General features: G+C 38.5%; 1 protein-coding gene across 4 annotated transcripts in view; it reads right to left on the reverse strand.

Annotated features, from left to right (window-relative positions):
* Positions 1 to 23,753, reverse strand: part of GHR (growth hormone receptor) — a 245,033-nt gene that overhangs the window by 127,397 nt on the left and 93,883 nt on the right. For all 4 annotated transcript variants that reach the window (XM_001498656.7, XM_023625698.2, XM_070246321.1 and 1 more), the window contains exon 2: positions 5,025 to 5,105. In XM_001498656.7, the coding sequence (XP_001498706.5) occupies positions 5,025 to 5,094 (70 nt within the window). In that variant the 5' untranslated portion in view covers positions 5,095 to 5,105. The remainder of the gene's footprint in view (positions 1 to 5,024; positions 5,106 to 23,753) is intronic.

Genomic DNA, 23,753 nt, shown 5'->3' on the forward strand with positions numbered 1-23,753 from the left:
TGGTACACAAGAAAGGTGGCTTAGATACTCTGCTGTCATCAGTCTCAGCATGTTTCCTCCCCCACAGAGCTGTTCTGTGCAAGTACCACTGTGCTGCTAACAGGCTGAGCTGTGTTCCAGGACTACACTGTATTAAAAGTGAGTCACTGCTGATGTTGATAACATTAACTAAAAATGTGGAAACTTAGAAATGGATGGAGTAAGAAAGATCAGACAGTTCTTGCAGTCAAAAATCCACACATACTAGGACTTCAAATACTGGTGATTCCATCTCATCCACATTTGTCTGTGATCCATCTATTTTTTTTTTTTTTTACAACTGTCACACTTCATCTCTCTCCTGACCTATTACAATCATCTTCTACATTCATCTCTCTCAATTTCACTTTTACCCTATTACTAGTATTATTCCCAAAATGAAAAAATAAGTATTATCACTCTGCTTAAAACTCTTTAATAACCTAACAGCACCATGATTAAATGATGCTTACTTGTCTGTCTTCTCTTTTATAGACCATGAGTTCTTTACAGGCAGGAACATAAATTTAAAATTCACTCTTGAATCCATAAAAGTGCTCTATAAAAACTTGCTGAAAGACTGTTTTGTGCCATTATCTGCAAATGTCTGTGCTCATATCTTCCATTTGGCACCATCTAGACGACAAGACCAGGAGCTCCTCAACCTGGCCTGCTGTGAGCTGCTGCACTGCAGCATCAAAACTGTTTGTGATACCAAGAGGACCAAGTGATGCAGGGGTGCTGATGTACATGGACTCAGGCCATGGCATTACAACAGACTGTAAGATTTCTTTGTGCCTACTGGTGACAGTAAAGGCAGCAGCAATCTACAGCTCTATGGCTTTTTTCCTCACTTCTAGTATGAATGGGAAGCCTGGAATTGTTCCTTCTTGAAAATAGTTAACAGGTACACATTTTACTGTTTACCAACCACAACTGCAACTCTGACACTTGCTTGTAAATAATTACAAAATATATCCTATATGTCTTGGCAACCTCTCAGGGCTCTGCAGAGCTTCAATTGCAAGGGGATAGGGTTTATTTAAGAAATAAAATGCTACATCCACTGTGCTATTATTTCCTGTCCATTAGCAACGAGAACACAGATGTCTTTTCTTTCACATAAATGCGTGTCCGTTTGTATAGGTTTATGAAAAATGTCTAAAGATATACAGAGAGCATTATTTTGGGGATCCATGTTCCCTTAGGACATGGTATCTCACTCCTAGTGTAAGTTTCTTACCTTGACTGGAATAGAATAATGCAGCTTTTAATCTTTAGAGTGATAAGATACTAATTATGTGCTTTGCCTGCAAGCCACACTATATGTAATACATAAAACATGTCTATATATATATACTCACCTATAAACATAATATATTATACATAAATATTATATATGATACATAAATATTACATACACACTTACGCACACACAAGTAATGTTTCATCATTAGCACTTTCGCCTGACCTATATCTTTGAGAACTATGACCTGCTAAATATGGCATACACTTCCTCTCTCTTCTCTTCCCTTCTAAATACTATCCATTCTTCAAGGCCCAGCAAGACTTGCCTTTTCCATGAAGGTGTTGCCATCTCCAGGTCTTCTATAATTTAACTCAAATCTACTGACATAAGTCTACTTCCAAAGAAAATAATTATAAATGTAGTGTTCACGTACCACACACTCTGGCCAAATTAATCCTATGCCTTTCTTGAAGTGAGTGCTCAAAAAATTTGTGGAATGCTCAATGTGTGAAATGGAACCACACGTTACCTAGCACAGTGCCCTGTACATGGTATACACCCAGTACCTGCATGAACTCTTCTCCGTGTACACCTCATGTCTGCACCCATGCAATTCTGTTTACATTGTTCCTTTATCACATCAGCCATTCCTGTAGTCGCCATCTGCTCTTCTCAGCTTTTTAAAGTCTTAACCTAGTATTCTAGTTACTGCTGAAATAACACCGACCTCCTTTATGAAGCTCTAATTCACTACAGCTGGAGGTGACCTTCCTCTCTTCACTCCTCCGAAAAAGTGTAGTTCAGGGCACTATTTGGAAAGGTAATAGACACTGCCTCACATTATAATTCTTTGTGTATATTCCTGATCTCTTAACTCACGATAAATTCCTTGAAGGAAGAATCATTGTATTCTTCATAACCCTAAGTTTAATCTTTGAAAACAGAAAGCTCTAAAGAAATATCTGCACATTGAATTTGCTGAATTAAGTATTCCAGTCCATCTCAATTTATTCTTTTTCAGAGCATCCTGACCATTTGTATTCATCACACAATCTGGGCCCTAACACTATATAGTCTGTCATTAATTTCTATAAGATTCTCACATCCCAAGTAGACTGAACTTCTTCAGGGCAGGGGCTTGCCTACTCTCTCCTTAGGTTGCTGAGGTCAGAGAGGATGCTCAGTTGTAGACTGATTGAAATAGTAGAGATTTATGGTCTAATTTATAACAGGCACTCCTTGGAAGAATATTTATATCCATCAAATCTTTATGCACATTTCTCATTAAAATCACCATCCCAGGCACAGCAGTTTTGACGCAATCAGTTGCCAGTTGAACCCTGTGAAGCCCTCAGAAAATGAGGCAATGTTGGTCATTGCTGATTCTGGAATAAGAAATTCTCCCTGAGACTATGTAACCTGCCTTGAGGATATAGAGACTGATATTAAGGATGAGAGATCTACTACAACACAGTAGCTACTACAATGGTGACACTGTTCGCTGTTTAGTTCTCATTAAATTTCCCATGGGGGCAATTAGACTTAATAAAAAAGGACCAGTATATTTCTAATTGCTCATCTGCCCAAGCAAGAAAAACCCTGCTCAAGGCTTCAAGGGCCAACCTTCCCTAGGCATACAAATCTGTCATCCTCTACCAGCAACTTTTCTCCAGGTGATGCTTTCCAGATCCCTTACTCAGCAGTGCCCCATCCTTCACTCACCAAACTGAATTCAAGTGAATGGCTGGTGAAACTATAGTGGTATCATTTTTTCTCTTTAATCCTCATCTGTATTTTTAGTTGCCTTATACAATGGGAGCGAAAATAAAAATAAAATGACTTGGTTACAGTCTGGACTAGGCAGAAAAAGAAACACATGGTCCATGAATGTCATCTGAGATTCAACCTAGATCATGTCATGTGATCATTTTGGCTGAACCCATCAGATAAATGGTCAGAACTGGGAAACACACACACGTGCACACTCGTGTTCGAACATGCTCATCTATACCTTCTTATGTAAACATCATACCCCATCCTTAACAATCCTCAGGCCATTTTAAGGTAGAATTCTGGAGTAGCCACATATTCCAAAGGAATTTTGGTTAGCCAAGGAAAAAAAAGAAGGAGGAAGAAATTTTTTCCTTTGCTAACCTACTTACTATCTCTAAGTACTGGTAGGCTATGTGGTTTGTGTTTACCGTAAACCATTGCCTTTTCTTATGTTCTTCTCCCCTCAAACCAAAAACAAAGCAAACAAACTCTCAAGCAAACATAAAACCAGCTAACGGTGTTGTTTCCTTATGAAGTTAAAGGTTTACTGAAATGTCAAAGCAGCTGAAATAGATGCTCTTTGCAGACTCTCTAGGTCTAAAATGTAACTTGAGCTCTAGTCTTTCAGCTGGGGATGCATTTTTAATTTTCTTTAAAGATTTCCTTTGCCATGCTTGTCATTTTACAGGTTTTTTAAATTCCTCGAGACTTGCCCAGTGGAGTGAAAGTCACCTTAATGAAGAAAGTAGAGATTAAGCCACCATGACTTCGGAATAGCAGAGGATCTCAGCTGTAATTCTTTGGCTCAGAACCAGGGTCTAAAACCAGCCATGGGAAAAGCTGCTGAAATGGAGCCTGCAATTCTGTCCATGTTTGACTTGCATAATGTTGACATTATAACACAAGAGAGACCCAAAAATATTACAAACAATTATGACTTCTTTCTATAAATATTTTTAAATTGCTCTAAGAGATAAAATCACATATTTTACCCTTCTTGTTTTCTTAGTTACTCTGGTCGCCCTCAGCAGCTCACTACTATGCATTTATTTTTGGCTCAAAGGTCAGGGAGGACATCTTAAGGCACTACCTCTGCTGTTAAACTGTGTTTTCCAACATGAGTGCCCGGTGAGTAGAGGACTCAGCTGCTCTTAAAGCAACAACTGAAGGTGGTATCATAGCATAGGAGAAATCCACTGTCTCTGTCTTCTGTTGGAACCCAAGCAAGGAAGAAAACCAAAGATGCAAGACAATCTTTTAAAAAGTCTCCCACCCATTTGTGAGCTCAATTTTCTTTCTGGACAGAAAAATCCTTCTTCTCATTCCCTTTCATTACTCTTTCTTGTTCCAGTTATTTCTGCTATGAGACAAGTTTGAATATATTGAGACTTCTCCACTAGGAAGAGGGTATATAAAAAAAGGAAGGAGAATTAGAGAGATGGCCAAGGAAGCTCATGACTTCTGAGTACATTATTTAACTGTTTCAAGTGTCTCTTCCTTCAAACTTAGTGAAATGGTAATCGCCCAGAGACTGAGAGTGAAATTTATTGGAAACTTGCAATTGCCGCTCTCAGAGAATATGATTAGGCCTTAATTCTGAGCTCTGGAAATAGGCTATGACATCCTTAGTCACAGATGAGCTCAGTGATCAGTAGGTTAATAACCCTTCAGGGCAATTTTAATATCTCTCCCCAAGCCTGAGGACCAAGAGACCTGGCTTGTCTTCCATATAAATGCCCTCAGCATGATTTGTAGCATTTTTGATGTGAAAACATCAGACGTCAAAGCTGGCTACTGTATTCCTCCTAAAGCATCCACGGAAAAGTCCTCCCAGTTTAGGATTTTAAAGCTAAGACAAGTTTCCTATTTGTTGCTACTTAAAACTCACATCTTTTAACTAAATCATCCGAGGAACTTAGATTAACAAATAAAGTTCAGTGGTATTTCCAAACACTGGCGGTAGGAATGGGAAAGCAGAACTCACCTTCACTCCCAGAAAAAGCATCACTTGAGCCTGCCACTGCCAAGGTCAACAGCAGCTGCCAGAGATCCATACCTGTGGGACCTGTAATCACACAAAAAAGAATACAAGAAAGCCAATTAAAAGCAGACCATTATCATTAAATCCTGTTTAAAGATTGGCTAAATCATGAAGGAGCCGACATGCATGTCAGTTCTAGAAGGAATCCCAATAAATCTTTCATTGCCCCAGAGTCTCATATTGTCATACTTTCCATGAAAGCAAACAGCAGGTCGTAATAAATTCTACTTCCCGTGGGTGCTCGCCTCAGGAAATAACATGGACACTAAAGATTTTCACATCCTGGCTGACAGCGATCGAACCACCTCACACCAAATGACCCCCACACACCGCTTCAATCACAGGGCCAGTGTGTTTCACTTTAATTTGATCTGGAAATAGAAAAACTTGTCATCAGTATCACCAAGCAAGGGGCTCTGGGTTGGACGGGCCACAAAAGGAAAAACAAAACAATCCATTATAATAGTAAAACTTCTCCAGTGAACAAAAGAGCTCAATTAGCACTCAAAATACTGTGCTAATGAGCTATCTGAAGGAAGTTTAACTAGGCAGAAAGGAGAAGGTGAGAAGCAAAAGATAGCAGAACATCTCTGCTTCCTAGTGTCCTCCTGGGTTTTTAGTTTCAGGAGGAACGTGGTCTCTGAAAGGCCCAGGAATGTGAACAGCTCAGGCTCAAAGAAGGGTCAGGTCGTGATCTTGCTAGCAGTTGGAATCCAGAGTGTGGCCACACCTTGAACTCTTCAGTTTGATGAAAGAGGGAGCAGGTCAACATGCCTCAGTCAGCACACACCTTTACCTGAAGGGAATAAGCTTCTTTGGAATAAATAAACCAGGTATCTACTTCCAAGATCTCTGAAGAGACAAGTTTGGGCTGGTTTAAAATGAACTCAGGAGACAGCCCTTTGGAGAGTTGATGCTACATCTGACAACTAATGCCAACTATTTGAAAGCTTTGCTGCAACATTTCCACAAAATGACACTACTTACAAGTCACTCAGGCATACCTGATCATCACACTGGGATCTCCACCAGGGCCTCTACTGGCCTCATTTTTATTATTGTACCTTCTTGACAATAACGAAATAGCTCTCCTCGTTACCGCTAATCAGGCTGAAATGATGAACAAGAATGTTTGTTTTCATGGGTAATGGAATGATCTGGTCCCCAGTAATGGCTGTGTAATTCTGAATAGGTATAAAATGTCTGATGTTCTGTACTTCCATTTCTAGACTGTGGATGATCAATCACTTTTTTTGTCCAATATGATTTTATGTTCTCAAAAAATTCTAAGAAAACACATCTTTACATAAACTGAATATCTTCCTGTGTCTGAATACCCATGTGTATGCCAACACACATAAGGAGCCCCCTCCCACACCGCCTCATGGAGTCACTGATAGGATCAACATGATAGTGCAGATGACACACTTGCCAACTGTGAGATTTCATACAAACGTGAGTTGCAGTTATTATAACATCCACGTTTTAAATTCCTAACCTGGAAGGCTCTGGGCTAAAGGGCTTGCATTACCCTCATCTGCTTTGCAAATGTGAACCTCTGAGCATCTCTCCCTTAGTCCTTTACTCCTAGGTGAACAGGCTATGTAATCATAGTTTGAAGCTTCCAACAGAAATACATAAAATATCCTGTTGGTAACTGGATATTTCCTTTTAAATTTTATTTTTAAAGTATTTTTTTAAGTAGGAAAGCATGGAGGAACTGGACTCTGTATATAGCATTGGTTTTTCTTGCCATCCCCATCACCCTGAGTGTCAGGTAAAGAAGCCTCCCCTGGCACATGCTCTCTTGATATCAGATTATAACAGAGAATCCCAAGGCCCAGACAGCATTTTTCACTTTCCAACTGAATAAGAATATGAACAGATTTGCTTCTCCCAGAAGAGTTCTTTCTCTGGTTCGGAAGCCACCTCTTCAAACATCTCAAAGAGACTTGGCAGATGCCAGAAATAAATAAATTTTGCTTCAGATGAATAGTAGTTGACCCCCTCCCATCCCCAAACTTCTGAAAATGGCTGCCTGCGAATGAACTTCACTTCTCCCAAACAAGGAACTGATTATCACACCACTTCCTTCACAAGTCAAACACATCTCCATAGAGCACGCTCTATCTCACAAAACAAAACAAACAAACAAACAAATCAGAATCCCCAAAGAAAAACTAACCAGAAATCTGCACACTACCACAGCAGAAAAGGAGGTGTTTAAAACTGCCATTTGCCCAAAAGGGAGATGAGAACAGTTCACCACCACTGAGTGCACTGCATAGGGACCCAATTCTAATTCTCTAACTAGGGGTGGGAGCAGAGAAGACGGTAGAGAACTGTGGCTGGATTCAGTAAGAGCCAATTGTTTCATTGGAGAGGAACACTCTCTTCCACTGTAGCTGGCTCAGAGGGGCTGCTGGCTACTCTGAAAACAGCCCCGCTGCACTCCCCTAGTGAACTCTCTCTAGAGCCACCACATGCCTTAGGCCAATGGGCACTCTGTTCAATTCGATTGTGGCCTACCCGCTTCCACTTTGCAGACCTCTGTGTGGCTGCTTCTAAAGGAGAGACTCTTTCTTTATTAGGTTCTAGCTGAGATAAAATGTTAGGAGAGGACAGAGTGTCCGCACAAAAAGTCTGGAACTTTAATCTATCAATGATGCACCAGATGGGAGCAGGAGAAAGTCCCATTATTCCCCTTCCCCGGTATAATAATCTGAGTAGAGGCAGGCACTGTCCAGAGGAATCTACCAAATTGTATCTTAGCCTGTGGGGTTTTTTAAGTTTGCGGTATTTTTCTAGGGAGAATCCCTTTCTAAATTTCTAATGATATGTATGCATTCTTTGGTTATAGCCTCATGGCAAGATTTTCATTGGGGGTGGGGAGAGACAAGCTTCTACTCTTGCATAATAGAACTCACATAATTTCCACTCAAAGCCTGAGGCATCTTGACTGCTCCCCCCACCTGAAGGGAGAGTCAGTTGAAAAGCAAGGTGATCCAGCTGGCATGAGTTTTAATTCTGTAAACTGTCCAGCGGAGGAGGCCTCCAAATTACAGTTAGGCCTATGATATACTGACTTTTATTCCTTGGCTATAAAACAGTCCATAAACACATGAGAAGAGATGGAGATTAAACATAACATTTTTTCCAACATGTTATAACCAACTCCAGGCAAAGAAAGCAGTTGATTTAATTCTCTTAGATTTAAAATTAGCAACTATTTGTTGAACTACTAGTGCCTGCTAGCACTGTGCAAGGAACAATGGAGAATACAAAAGCAATCATAGTTCTTGACTGCAAGAATTAGGCAAGATAGGTATGTGAAACTGAGCAAGAGGAGCATGACTAAAAGTGGAAGATCAGAGTAGGGAAAAATCAGCCACTGGATTGAGGGGCCTAAACTTAGAACTAAATGACAGGTAAGGCAAAGTGAGAAGGGGTGTGTGAACTTGTATTATGGGGAAAAACTCAGACAGTGCAAATGTCCTATCTGGGTTCTGATTCGTTCAGGATAGTAGTCAGAGGAGATTGGTGAGACAGAGAGCAAGGTTCGGAATGATGAATAAAGGGGAATAAAATTGGACTGGCAAGACAGGACCAGACTGAAACAGTATTTCCAACTCATATTAATCAGAAAGTCACTAGAAGTTTTGGTACAGCTTAATCACGTGCAAAAGTGGAGTTTTCTTGGGATAAACCTGCCCCTCATACTTTTTAACTTAATATCACTGAGAAATCCTGACAAGATTTGGTGATAACTGGATAAAGGAGATGATAAAGAAAGACACGTTGATCACAAATGACTGAGTATATAGTATACGTGTGGATGAAAGATGGTGCTATTGACAGAAATCAGGAATTTGGGATCTGAGTTGTTTAGGGGAGGGGAAGGTCATATGACCATCTTGGAATCTTGGTGTTTAAGGTGATTACAAGACTTGTGGAATTGTTAGAAATGTCTAGTGGAGAGCTGAAGGCAGGACACCAAAGATCAAGAGAGAAGTCATTACTAGATTCCAGAGCTATCTACGTAGAGATGATGAGTATCAGATGAATTTAATGTGAAGACTAGACTGTTTCATGAAGAACCCCTACATCTTTATTAGAAGTAATATTTAGAAGTATATTAAGCCATATAGGGAAAAATGTGCTCATATCCAGTTTGTAAATTTGCCGAGACAAAACAACCACCACCCAAAGCAACCTGCACCTTCTGATTTGTATGAAGTATTTAAAAGGAAAGTGGTCAAAAACACGCCTAGAAGTATGATGTTAGCATATTAATATACAGGAGGAATAAAATGACAGATTTAGGAGCTTATAATCCCATTAAAGCAAAATACCAAAATGGCAGCTGATGGATCAGAAATAATAAGTTCTCCCCAATTTTTGTTTTATTAGTGTAGCTGCTCTGATACCGAAAAAGTAAGAGCTGATTAAAAAATCCCCACAGAAGCAGAATTGCTTATATTGCAAAACCAAGATTGCAGGTGGATAACCTAATAAATGTGTACTTTCTGATGCTGGTGTTGATTACTAATAAAATATTGCAAAACTGAATTTTGTTGATTTTCTGGTGAGGCTTTCCTAAGAACTCGGCACTGGAAAAGGGAGAAGCTAATCCAAAACATACAAAAGGGTATTTGAAATGACCTAGTCTAATTCAGCATTTATCTGACCAGTTTGCATTTGGAGTTCATGTTAATGCCCACTTTTTATGGTGGTGCTCATTTGAAAATTGCTCAGCCCCAAAATGCCCTAGGTCAATTTATTTCCTTTGCATTAGTGGGGAAGAAAAATTTCACAGACATTATTGACATAACTACTTTTGCTGAGATTTTCTCTTCTCAGGAATCCAGTGGGGAATACAGGATGGGAAAGTATTTTAAATGTGTAAGGTAAGAGGGAAAAAAGGACTTTGGGAATAGTATATACAGTAGGTCTCCATTTTTATAAGAAAAATAAATCATATAGGGTATGAACCTGTGCTGACCAATTCGGTTACCATCAGTCACCTGCGGCTATTGAGCACTTGAAATGTAGCTAATGTGACTGAGAAATTAAGCTAGAATCTAAATTTTCATTTTAACTAATTAAATATGTCAATTAAATAATTAAGTATATTTGGAACAGGCTGGGTATGTGAATCTACTTTTTCAGATATACATTTTATGAAATCTAAACACAGATCAAGTATTCCTGATGAAAATTTAGCATCTTAATTGACATGTGCTGTAAGTGTAAAATATACATGGACTTTGACGGCTTGGTATCCAAAAAAACACGTAAAACAGTTCAGTAATATTTATGTTAACTATAATGTTAAAATCATATTTTGGATTGTTGGGTTAAATAAAATTATTAAAAACTAATATCTTGTTTCCTTTTATTTTTTTAAATGATTTTTAAAGATTAGTAGAAAATTTTAAATCACATACGTGGCTTGCATTATATTTTATATTTCTACTTGACAACATTGATAAATACATTTTATGGTTTGTATGTTTATATACTTGCATTCAGAAACAAACTTACAGTGAGCATGTATGCTTTCATAACAAAAACAATAGCAAAATAAAATTTTATATTTCTAATGACATACAAAACCATTATGATTATGTTTTAAGAGATCCTCCCAAATGCAGAATGATAGAGACAGAAGATTCACTGAAGACTTAGGTATAATTATATTTGTAGAAAGTTTTTTTAAGGGTACCTAGCGTGCCCTTGTTTACCTTTAGAAGTGTGACCACTCATATTGTATCTCTGAGTCACCGACAGTGGTGTACTGATGAATATTTAACGACATTCTGTCTGGAATTAAAAAAAGGACCATGGTTTGCAGTGTTTGCCAATTTCTGTGGTATAAATACCTTCCCCAAGGCTGATTTTAAGTTACCAAGTCACTGAACGTGGATTCCCTGAATCACTGGATTCACTGAAGTTACCAATCGTGGATTCACAAGCCAGTAGGAACTGGACCAGCACACCACCACCTGGGCAAGTGAACGATGCTATCTAGGTTCCATGTGAGGTAACAGGTACAAAGATTAAGCAATCTGCTGACATTGACATATGATGTAAGAGACAGTGTTACTGAGTGAACCCTGGACACTTGATTTGATGCCATCTGTTCCACTGTCAGCTGATAACATTTAGTTAATAATCATTGATGGATACTTTCCCAGGTCTTTGGAAATTAACATCAGCCTATAACACAGACGCTATCCTTGATCTTCACTTACAGAGATGGTGAGTTTAGGTGTTAAAAGCATGTGTTCTGGAGTCAGAGAGAGCTAGGTTCAAATCCTGAGGTTTGCCAAACCTCAGATAAAGATATCACTCCTCTCTAATATGGAAATGATAATATTTTTCCCTTCTTCATAGGAAAATCAGGAGGGCATCAAATGAGATGATTTATTCAAAGCATTTGGCATGCCCCCTGAAAGTACCAATAAGTGCTAGCTACTTACTAGGCCCTTTCCGATACTAGAAATAAATAGACTATGTACAATGCCTTCATGGAAAGATTGGGGCCCTCATTTGTATGTCAAGAAATGGAAGCCTAAGGAGATGGTAAAGCAACCAGCACATGTGCTCTTGGGCAGCCACAATATATGACTCCCTTCTCAGTGAAGCACACTTACATCACATGAGGGCCCAGGGAAAGGGAAGGATCATTGTAACGTATTCTCATGTGTAATGTGTGCATCTCCCAGGATAAGGCAGGAAGGCTGCCCATTTTTGTTTAAGTGTACAGGCAATTACACACCTTTGACACGGAGGCTCAACTGTGAGGAAAATAATCTAGACACTGATTATAATCACCCCTAATCACCAGCTCATCTAGAGATGAAAATTCTATACTGTTACCAGGTCCAGATCATTTGTTATGTGAATCATGGATTTCTAGAGCTGAAAATCGGGTAGATGAATTTCAATGATAAGAGGCTTAGCTTGAAGCTAGGTCTCTTCCTGCGAGAACACAGAGAAGGAAGCTGGGTTACAGGAGCCTGGGTCTCTACCTCTTCCTTGCTGGAGGAGTGAAAGAATAAGGGGCATTTCAGTACCAAATGCTTAGTGCTACTCCTGTCTTGGTCTTCATGGGTATTTTGTTGGAGGGGACCTTTCTCGGTGCATAGGGCATTCTGTTTGAGTTTAGTAGACCCCAGTAGTACTTTGCAACACTTCACCATAACAACTATCCCTATGGATGGTTGTCAGACTCACCCAGCCTCATTTACTTGGTGTATCCACTGATTCAGGATGCAGGTGTAGCTCTTTCACAGAAGAGAAAAGCAATCACATAGGTGCTTAGCTGAACAATATGTTTCTTTTTCTACCTTACTGACATTATTGTACCTACTAAGTCATTTTTTCCAGAACAGAATTTTAAAAAGCAAACTTCTCACTGGATTTCTGCTTTCTCTCTCTTTCCACAAGTGGCTCTTTTTTAAATCTAATTTTTTATTACTATGATAGATCATATAGAACATGGAGAATATATTTTAAATAAAGCTAAAGATGGAGTTTCTTTCAAACTCTCAGATGGAAATTGGCTTTGTTTTACCTAATTTAATAGGAAATAGATAAACTGTTGAAGACAAGATCTCATAGAATGAAGTCTTTAAACAAAAACATTATCTTGACTAGATTATAATCTGACAATGATTAGTACAATAATTCATAGTGTACTAAATTCTTTTTATATCTTAAAGAAACGCATGTCACTGCCTTTTGGGGGGTTAACAGAAACACAGGTTTTTAGAGGAGTTACTAGCCAGCCCAGATAACCTATAGAGCAAAAATTGGGAGAAACTCTTCTTTCTTTTTATCAAGTCCAAAATAAAGAAGTTGTTCTTTTAAGGTAAACAAGTTGGGAAACCAAGAGTGAGGCAATATGATCTCCTGGGGAAAGCATTACTAGGAAGGAGTCAGCAATCCCAAGCCCTGGTGCCAGTCCAACACTGCCTGACTTGGTGACTCGGGCAGTCATTTAATCCCTGTGGGCTTCAGTTCCCTCACCTGCACATCATTCCATGATTTGGTGATGAGCCAAATCCTGCGTTGTCCGATGTAATGAACAGCTGCCATTCATTGAGGACCACTGGTGTCCTGATGTTGCCAGGCTCCTTGTCCTTGTCCTTTTTTAGCTGTGGGCAAACTGGGGGCAGTGTCTCACTCACTATTGTATCCCTAACAACTAGCCTGAGGCCAGACACAGAAGAGATACCCTCTCCAAAATCTGCCCAGTGAATAAGTGTGCCAGGTGACTTCTTATTTCACTCAACTTGCACACAGATCCAGCAAGAGAGTGCCTCATTTTAAGATTGAGGAAATGAAAGTTTAGAGGAGCTTAGGGAGGTTAACGGAATCCTCCAGGCTCAAACAGAATATTTCTGAGTAGGGATTGGAACTGCGCTTAATGTTTCCAAGGCTTGCCTTTGCTTTCCCATGCTTCTTAAATGATAAACCAGGCAGACTAAACACATGAATAGGGTACCAGTGAGGCAGGCAAACCACGGAAAGCAAGAAAAAGAGAGTAAGTTTGGATCTGAATTACGAACAAGGGCAGACATCATAGTATTTTTAATACTTAAGGCCTGTTAAAGACAGTGATAATTCATAAATGCTGACACAGCAGATTCTTTAGTAACAGTATTACTCAAGGGGTATAACGTTCATCTTTATCCCTTAGAACCTCCAAGAGCACCTGGTCTACTTTTGGGTACATTACTTAAGAGCTATGAAGTGTGCTCTTTTCATGACCCAGGGGCATCCCCCCACCTCCTTTAAGTTTATACATATAAATAGAAAGAAGTCTATTTGGCCAGACTGACTGGCTGCCAGATAGATGGCAAACACGGGGCAGATCAATGTCATGTCTCATCTCCAGGAATTTTATGATACAGCACTTCACTCTTCAAGATCACAGGAGGTGTAATAGCTTGGATGTGGACCATTCATTGTTAATAGCTTTAACAGAAAATGCTCTCTAGAAATATAATGCAAGCCACAAATGCCAGCTACATATGTAATTTTAAATTTTCTAGTAATGGCATTAAAAAAGTAAAGAAATAGATAAAATTAATTTTAGTGTATCTTATTTAGCACCTAAATATATAAAGCAAATGTTAACATATCTACAGGGAGAAATAGACAGTAGTATAATAATAGTAGGGGACTTTAATACCCCACTTACATCAATGGATAGATCATCCAGACAGAAAATCAATAAGGAAACATTGACCTTAAATGATACATGAGACCCGATGGACTTAACAGTTATTTACAGAACATTCCATCCAAAAGCAGCAGAATACACATTCTTCTCAAATACACATGGGACATTTTCCAAGATAGATCACATATTGGTCCACAAAACAAGTCTTAATAAATTTAAGAGGATTTAAATCATATCAAGCATCTTTTCTGACCACAATCGTAAGAAATTAGAAATTAATTACATGAAAAAACCTAGAAAATTCACAAATATGTGGAGATTAAACATGCTCCTGTACAACCAATGGATCAAAGAAAAAAATCAAGAGAAACAAAAAGCACCTTAAGACAAATGAAAATAGAAATGTAACATACCAAAACTTATGGGATGCAGCAAAAGCAGTTTTCAGAGGGAAGTTCATAGTGATAAATGCCTACCTCAAGAAATGAGAAAAGTCTAAAACAACCTAACTTTACACCTCAAGGAACTATAAAAAGAAAAACAAATAAAGTCCAAAGTTAGCAGAAGGAATGAAATAACAAATATTAGGGTAGAAATAAATGAAATAGAGACTAAAAAGACAACAGAAAAGACCAATGAAACTAAGAGCTGTTTCTTTGAAAAGAAAACAAAATTTACAAACCTTTAGGTAGACTCTCCAAGAAAAAAAAAGAGAGGACTCAAATAAAAAAAATCAGAAGTGAAAGAGGAGATGTTACAACTGATGATACAGAAATACAAAGGATCATAAAAGATTACTATGAACTATTATAAGCTAACAAGTTAGACAACCTAGAAGAAATGGACAAATTCCTAGAAACACAAAGCCTACTAAGACTGAATCATAATGAAATAGAAAATCTGAACAGATTGATTACTAGTAAGGAGATTAAACCAGTAATCAAAAACCTCCCAACAAAAAAAAAGTTCAGGACCAAGCAGCTTCACTGGTGAATTCTACCCAACATTCAAAGAAGAATTAACACCAATCCTTCTCAAACTCTTCCACAAATAGAAGAGGAAGGAACTCTTCCAAACTCATTTTACGAGGCCAGCATTACCCTGAAACCAAAACCAGACAAGGATGCCATCAGAAAAGAAAATCACAGGCCAATATCCCTGATGAACATAGATGCAAAAATCCTCAACAAAATATTAGCAAACCAAATTCGACAATATATTAAAAGGATCATATTCCATGATCATGTGAGATTTATTCCGGGATGCAAGTATGGTTTAACACCCACAAATCAGTCGATTTGATACACTACATTAACAAAATGAAAGATAAAAGTCACATGAACATCTTAATAGGTGTATAAAAACATTTGACAAAATTCAATATCCCTTTATGATAAAAACTCTCAACAAAGTAGGCACAGAGGGAACATAACCCAACATACTAAAGGCCATATATGCCAAACCCACAGCTAACATCATATTAAATGATGAAAGCTGAAAGCTTTTCCTCTAAGATCAGAAATAAGACAAGGATGCCCACTCTCACCACTTTCATTCAACATAGTATTGGAAGTCCTAGCCAGAGCAACTAGGCAAAAAAAAAAAAAAAAAGAAAGAAAGAAAGAAAGAAAGAAAAGGCATCCAAATTGGAAAGGAAGAAGTCAAACTGTCACTATTTGCAGATAACATGATATTATATATAGAAAACCCTAAAACTCCACCAAAAAACTGTTAGAACTAACAAACGAATTCAGTAAAGTTACAAGATAAAAAATCAATACACAAAAATCTGTTGTATTTCTATACACTAATAATGAACTACCAGAAAGAAATTAAGAAAACAATCTCATTTACAATTGTATCAAAAAAATAAAATACCCAGGAATAAATTTAACCAAGGAAGCGAAAGTCCTATATTGAAAACTACAAGACATTAATGAAAGAAATTGAAGAAGACACAAATATATGGAAAGATATTCTCTGCTCACAGATTGGATGAATTAATATCATTAAAATGTCAATTCTACCAAAAGCAATATACAGATTCAATGCAATCTCTACCAAAATTCCAATGGCATTTTTCACAGAAATAGAACCAACAATCCTAAAATTTGTATGAAACCATAAAAGACTCCCAACAGTCAAAGCAATTTGAGAGAGAACAAAGCTGGAGGCCTCATGCTCTCTGATTTCAAACTACATTACAAAGCTATAGTAATTAAAACAGTATGATATTAACATAGAAACAGACATATAGATCAATGGAACAGAAAAGAGAGCACAGAAATAAACCCACACACATATGGTCAATTAATTTACAAAAAAGGAGCCAAGAATATACAATGGGGAAAGGACAGTCTCTTCAATAAATGGTGCTGGGAAAACTAGACAGCCACATGCAAAAGAATGAAGCTGGACCACTATCTTACACTATATGCAAAACTTAACTCAAAATTGATTAAAGACTAAGACCCGAAACCATAAAACTCCTAGGAGAAAACAAGTGGTAAGCTCTTTGACATTGGTCTTGGCAATGATTTTTGAATCTGATACCAAAAGCAAAAGCAACAAAAGCAAAAATAAAGAACTGGGGCTACATCAAACTAAGTAGCTTCTGCACAGCAAAGGAAACCATCAACAAAATGAAAAAGCAACCTACTGAATGGGAGAAAATATTTGCAAATCATCTACCCGATATGGGGCTAATATCCAAAATATATAAAGAACTCATAAAACTCAACAGCAAAAATACAAACAACCCTATTAAAAAATGGGCAGAAGACCTGAATAGACATTTTTCCAAAGAAGACATACAGACGGCAACAGGTACATGAGAAGATGCTCCACATCACTAATCATCAGAGAAACACAACTTAAAATCACAATGAGATATCACCTCATACTTGCTGGAATGGCTATTATCAAAAAGACTAGAAATAAAAAGTGTTGACGAAGATGTGGAGAAAAGGGAACCCTTGTGCACTGTTGGTGGGAATCTAAATTGGTGCAGCCACTATGAAAACAATATGGAGGTGCCTCCAAAAATTAAAAATACAACTACCATATGATCCAGCAATTCCACTTCTGAGTATTTGTCAGAACAAAATGAAAACACTAACTCAAAAAGATAAATGCACCTCTATGTTCATTGCAGCATTACTTATAACAGGTAAAATATAGAAACAACCTCTGTGTCCATCAACAGATGAATGGAAAAAAATTGTGGTACATGTACATGTGTATATATATATATATATATATATATACACACACACACACACAATGGAATATTATCCAGCCATAAAAACGAATGAAATCTTGCCATTTGTGACAACATGATGGACCTCAAGGGCATTATGCTAAGTGAAATAAGTCAAAAAGAGAAGGACAAATACTATATTAACTCTCATGTGTGGAATCTAAAATATATATATCAGAAAAAAAACCCAAACTCACAGATGCAGAGAATAGGTTAGTGGTTACCAGAGGCAGGAGATAGGGAGTGGGAGAAATGGGTAAATCTTTTTTTTTGTGTTAGCGTAAATTAATTGAATTAAAAAAAATCAACAAAATGAAAAGACAACTTACCAATTGGGAGAAGATATTTGCCAATCATATATCTGACAAAGGGTCAATATCCAAAAAATTTAAAGAACTCATACAACTCAAGAACCAAAAAAAAGCTATACGACTCAACAATAACAACAAAAAACCAAACAACCAAATATGGGTAGAGGATCTGAACATTTTTCCAAAGAAGATATACAGATGGCCAGCAGGTCCACGAAAAGACGTTCAATATCACTAATTATTAGGGAAATGCAAATCAAAACCATAATGAGATAACACCTCACACCCTTCAGAATGGCTATTATTAAAAAGATAAGAAATAACAAGTGTTTGAGAGGATGTATAGAAGAGAGAACTGTCTTAGACTGCTGGTAGGAATGTAAATTGGTATAGCCACTATGGAAAACAGTATGGAGATTCCTCAAAAAATTAAAAATAGAACTACCAAATGATCTACCTATTCCACTTCTGGGTATTTGTCCAAAGAACACAAAAACACTACTTTGAAAAGATATATGCACCCCTATGTTCATTGCAGCATTATTCATAATAGACAGGACTTAGAAACAACCTAAGTATTCATTGATAGATGAATGGATAAAGAAGATGTGGTATGTATGTGTGTATAGAGATAGATAGATGAAAGAAAGATAGATAGAGAGAGATATACAGTGGAATACTACTCAGCCATAAAAAAGATGAAACCTTGCCCTTTGTGACAACATGGATAGACCTGGAGGGTATTTTGCTAAGTGAAATAAGGCAGATGGAAAAAGACAAATACTATATGATTTACTCATATGTGGAAGATAAACAGACAAACACATAGATAAAAGAATAGATTGGTGGTTATTGGAGAGAAAGAAGGGTACAGGAGGGCCAAAGGGGTAAAATGGCACATTTGTACTGGAACTGTATTTGAACTAGACTTCTGGTGGTGAACACAATGTAGTCTATACAGGAGTCAAAATACAATGATGTCTGCCTGAGATTTATATAATGTTATAAATCAATGTTACCTTAATAAAAAAAGTAACCAGTGTAAATGAAAACAGTTGGTTTATTAGAGGAGTGGGATTCTGGATTTTTCCTACTTCCTCCCCTTTCTCTTTTTTTGGTTACTCATGCAACAATAATGTTTATTAGATGGCTTTTCATAAAAGTTATTGTAAATATTAATAATACTTAAAAAACGTTTGAGAAGTGATGATTTAAGAATATTTAGAGACATTCTCCCTCTAGAGAATGGTATTATTTATCTGAAGAGTCAAGTAAAAAAGACAAAGCAGAAAAAGATCACAGATTGGGGCAGAAGGCTCGGGTACTAGTCCTAGCTCTTTGGAGAGACCTTAGTTAACTCATTTAATTCTTTTGAATCTCAGTTTTCTCATCTATATCATGAAAGGAGTACTAGTATCTGGTCTCTAAGCTCCCTTCCAGTTCTAAAAGTCTGTTAGTCCACATCCCTATGTACTACACTGAAGGCTCATGCGTATCTATCACTCTTCTAGCTTCTCCCCCAACAACTCCCCCAACAGAATCCAGAAGTCCAAGACAAAGTTCACGCTTCACTAGGTTTTTGTGATAGAAACTTAGCCATCTAATAAATGAAGAAATACATAATACAGTATCTTACTAAGGGCTAAACTATATGATGAAGATGTTTAAATTACATGGAAAAAATAAATATCTTATTTAACCCTATATATCCAAAATATTATCATTTCAAGATGTAATAAATATGAGAACTATTAATGAGATATTTTATACTCTTTTTTTCATACTAAGTCTATATATCGGCTGCGTATTTAACACTCACAGCACATTGCAATTGGCACTAGGCACATTTCCAGCTCAATAGCCACATGCAGCTAGTGGTTACTGAATTGGGACTGTGCAGCTCTGGAACACTGAGAGATGTGGACGTCCATGGGGCCAGTTCTGTGGCTAGTGCAGAATAGTGCTTACTATTGCTCATGAGCAGGCCACACTGTTGAGAAGAGACCTTTAAACAGAGAATTTGCAAGGTCTAACAGTTTCTTAAAGTCTTAGAAAGGAATAATCTTGCTACTGAATCAAGAAACAGGGTGTCCTAGACCTTTGCAACACTCATTTTGCACATAGTCATCGAGCGCTGAAGTCTACATGCAGTTAAATGATAAACCTTTAGTTTGTGGGACAGAATTTGGAATTCGAGCACCAGATCTCTCCCTACTTATGGGACTTTAAGCGAGTCATTTCTCACCCTCGGCCTCAGTTTCCTTATATCCAAAATAGAACGTCAGCACATATCAATAGTTCTCAGCCTTGGCTGTGCACTAGAACCACCCAGGAACTTAACAAACAAATGTCCTGGTCTTACCATAGATAAACGGAGAAGCACTGACCTAGTGCAAACCAAATGTGCTATGATTTTGAAGTCTGTGAAAACTGAGCTCACCTGCCCGAAGGAGCCTTTCAGCTGAGGAGAGGGAGAGAGAAACAATGTCATTCTCCCCCATTCAACCAACCAGTAAACATACTTTTTGCAACAGAGAACTTTCTATGCCAAGTGGTTGAAATACTGAAATATGAAGGCAGGGTCAGAAAATACTAGACTATCAAATGGCAAATAAAAAGAATGCATATAAATCAATGAAATCAGCCATCCACACATATGATCACTCAAGAAATGACAAAATATTATTTCAAAGTGCTGCTGCTGAGACTCGGTAGGCAGAATGCTAAAGAGGTCCCCAAAGATTACCATCTCTGGTTATTCAACCAAACCTATCTAGGTACTGTGCTGAAGAGGCTCTGAAGATGAAACTAAGGTTACTAATCAACTGATTTTAAAGTAGGTAGATTATTCTGGATTATCTGGGCGAATCACTGCAACCACATTAACCTGTAAGAGCAGGAGAGGAAGTCAGTCAGTGAGATGTGGCAGAAGGTGAAGTCAGAGAGATTAGAAACTTGCGAGGGACTTGACCTGCTGTTGCTGGAGCGGACCACGTGGAAACATGAGATGCAATGCAGGCAGGCTCTAGGAGCAAAAAAGAGCTTCTAGCTGACAGCCAGCAAAGAAATGGGGAAGACAGGGCTACAACAGCAAGGAACTGAACTCAGCCAACAACCCAAATGAACTTGGAAGCAAATTCACCCCCAGAACCTCCGGAAGGTAATGCAGCCCTCAGGGCAGTTTTATTTCAGCCTTGTGAACTCTAAGCAGAGAATCCAGTTGCACTACGGTGTCCAGACCGCTCACTTACAGAACCAAGGTAATAAATGGGTGTTTCTATAAGCTACTAAGTTTATGGTAATGTGTTATAGAAGCAACAGAAAACTAATAGAGCCTCTAAAAGTCTGTAATAGAGCCTGACATTGACTTTCCAAACACCAATCAGGAAGATAATTATCAGTCACCACCAAAACATGTCCACATGGAGAGGGGATTTTTAGCAGACCATAGAAATTTGGAGGTGGAAGAGACTTCAGAGGTAATCTAGTCTAATCAATTAATGATTGATGAAGAATGCTGAAAAAAATTAGATAGTAAATAATTTATGGCTTTGTCTCCTCCAACTACCTGGGACCAAGAAGAATGCCCCAATACAGAGACAGGTACAATAATCTTTCAGAATTTGGTGATGCTCTCCCCTGAAGTCACTTAGTTTTCTCTATTCCAATTCTACAATTGCCAAATGACCTTCTGATTCTTATCTTGTTTTCTGGGTTTTCTCTCTTTCTGGAAAACGAATACAATAATGGGCTGAAATGAAATTGTTTGACAGCTGAAATAGAGGATAAACAAATGTACTGGCATTCTGGTACACTGGCCCATCTCCTGCGTTTGGTAAGTATAAATCGGGCCTCTAGAGTCTGATCACCTCTGAATCAACTGATGCAATTTATTTTTGAACACGTAAATCTGGACAAGAGATGATTCCCCAGGAAAGTAAGAAACCCTATATAACTCAGTTTGCTGCCCTTGCTGCTCATCTTAACCTCAGGTTAAACCAGGAAGTTAAAAAGCAGACATGTGTCAATGGAAGGTAAATCAAAACCAAGGTCAAAATCTATGACAGACTAGGGTAGGGAGAAGATAAGGACAACGGGCATGTATTGATGGAGGAAAAGGTGGTGCAGAAGGGGGAAGCACAGGCTATCTTTGTAACATGTCCTTGTAAACCTAACATCTTGGCTCAGCAAAATTTGTTTTCAGTCTTCTTGAATTAAACGTTTGATTCTCAGGAGCTTTATGTTTACCACCCCATGGGACCATCAGAGCACAACTCAGGAAACGGTAATTCAATGACTTGGTCATGTTTCTCCTAAATCAGTAGGCTGGTGAATGAGGGTTGGAACGAGCAGGCCGAGCCGAACCCTGAACCACTATTGATTCATGGAGACTGTCCACCTCACAAGAAGTCAAAGGAACAATTAAATGCTTTTTCATTGCAATCTGATTGAGCGAAATCAGTTATTTCACATCTTGTAGAACAGTAAGAAAACATCCACCCCCCCGCCATCAAACTGAAAAATGATTCAAATGAATTTTTCACTTTCTACCACTTGTGATCGTGTTACCAGTTAAAATTTTACTTCCAAAGGAGGAAGAAAAGCTACAGGGTATCCCCAGCGTGGCAGTTTACACAGAACATCATGTAAAAATGCTAAAGAACCAGAGGGCAGGTGCCTGATATGGGGAAATAATTCACCTGCTGCCCATAAGCATCTGAAATAACTCCTGTCCAAACTGAACTCAGCCTCTCCTAGCTGCCCACTCCTACCTAATGAGCAAACAGCTCCATCTCTCATATTTTCTATCTTGCTTAATGAAATTAGGGTTCCCCAGTTACCTGAACTAGATGGCTTGGTAATGCCATTCCCTCTCATATGTAACTTGTCACCCTAAGGAGGTGATTCTACCCGAGAGTTCTCTCTGGAATGTAGATCCTCCTCCCCGAATCCTAGCCCCACTGCCTTTTCTTTTTTCTAGACTTGAAACATCCTCCTTCTCGGTCTATCTTCCTTTACCTTCAAGCCCGCTGCCAGACAAATCACAAACCTAACTACTTTTCAAAATTATGATCAAAGATGGTCGCCTCCATGAAGCCTTCTACACTCCCCTGAAACTTAACTGTTCACTCCTCCATGTCTACACACTGATTTTTTTTTTTTTTTGAGGAAGATTAGCCCTGAGCTAACTACTGCCAATCCTCCTCTTTTTTTCTGAGGAAGACTGTCCCTGAGCTAACATCCATGCCCATCTTCCTTTACTTTATATGTGGGACGCCTACCACAGCATGGCTTTTTGCCAACTGGTGCCATGTCCGCACCCAGGATCCGAACCAGCTAACCCTGGGCCAGCGAGAAGCAGAACATGCAAACTTAACCGCCGTGCCACCAGGCCGGCCCAACACACTGATTTTTTTTTAACCTCTGCTATAAAATGCGCCACAGAATCAAAGTCACAAGATTATGAACCCCTGTCTGTGGAATAAATGAGTTCTCAGTGCCTGTGTTGCTATCTGTAAAGTTCCTCAGGGCAAGACCCAGACCCACTCCATCTATTTATCCCTCTGCCCCACCACTAAGGTGCCTTGCAGGATTTGATGAGTGAACAGATGTGTGCTCTGTGTGTGTACGTGCGTGCACGTGTGTGTGTTTGGGGGGGGGGGGTGTTGGTGGGTAGACGGTAAGCCAGAGGCACTAGAAGCTCTCCCCCTCCTCCCAACCCAAGAATACCCACAACACCATTTAGCTACAGTTTCTGGATCTTTAGAAGAAGTTAGTTTGGGTAAAAAAGAGCAGAGGGTACTTTGGGGGTTAGAAGATGGCCCTACGGCTGAATTTGGGGCAGCCAGGACGTTCCCTGAGGGTGCTGGCTATAGGTACCAGAGAATTTAACAAAGGCAAAGAAGGTC

The sequence above is a fragment of the Equus caballus genome, chromosome 21 (genome assembly GCF_041296265.1).
Source record: "Equus caballus isolate H_3958 breed thoroughbred chromosome 21, TB-T2T, whole genome shotgun sequence".
In the NCBI taxonomy this organism is placed as follows: Eukaryota; Metazoa; Chordata; class Mammalia; order Perissodactyla; family Equidae; genus Equus; species Equus caballus.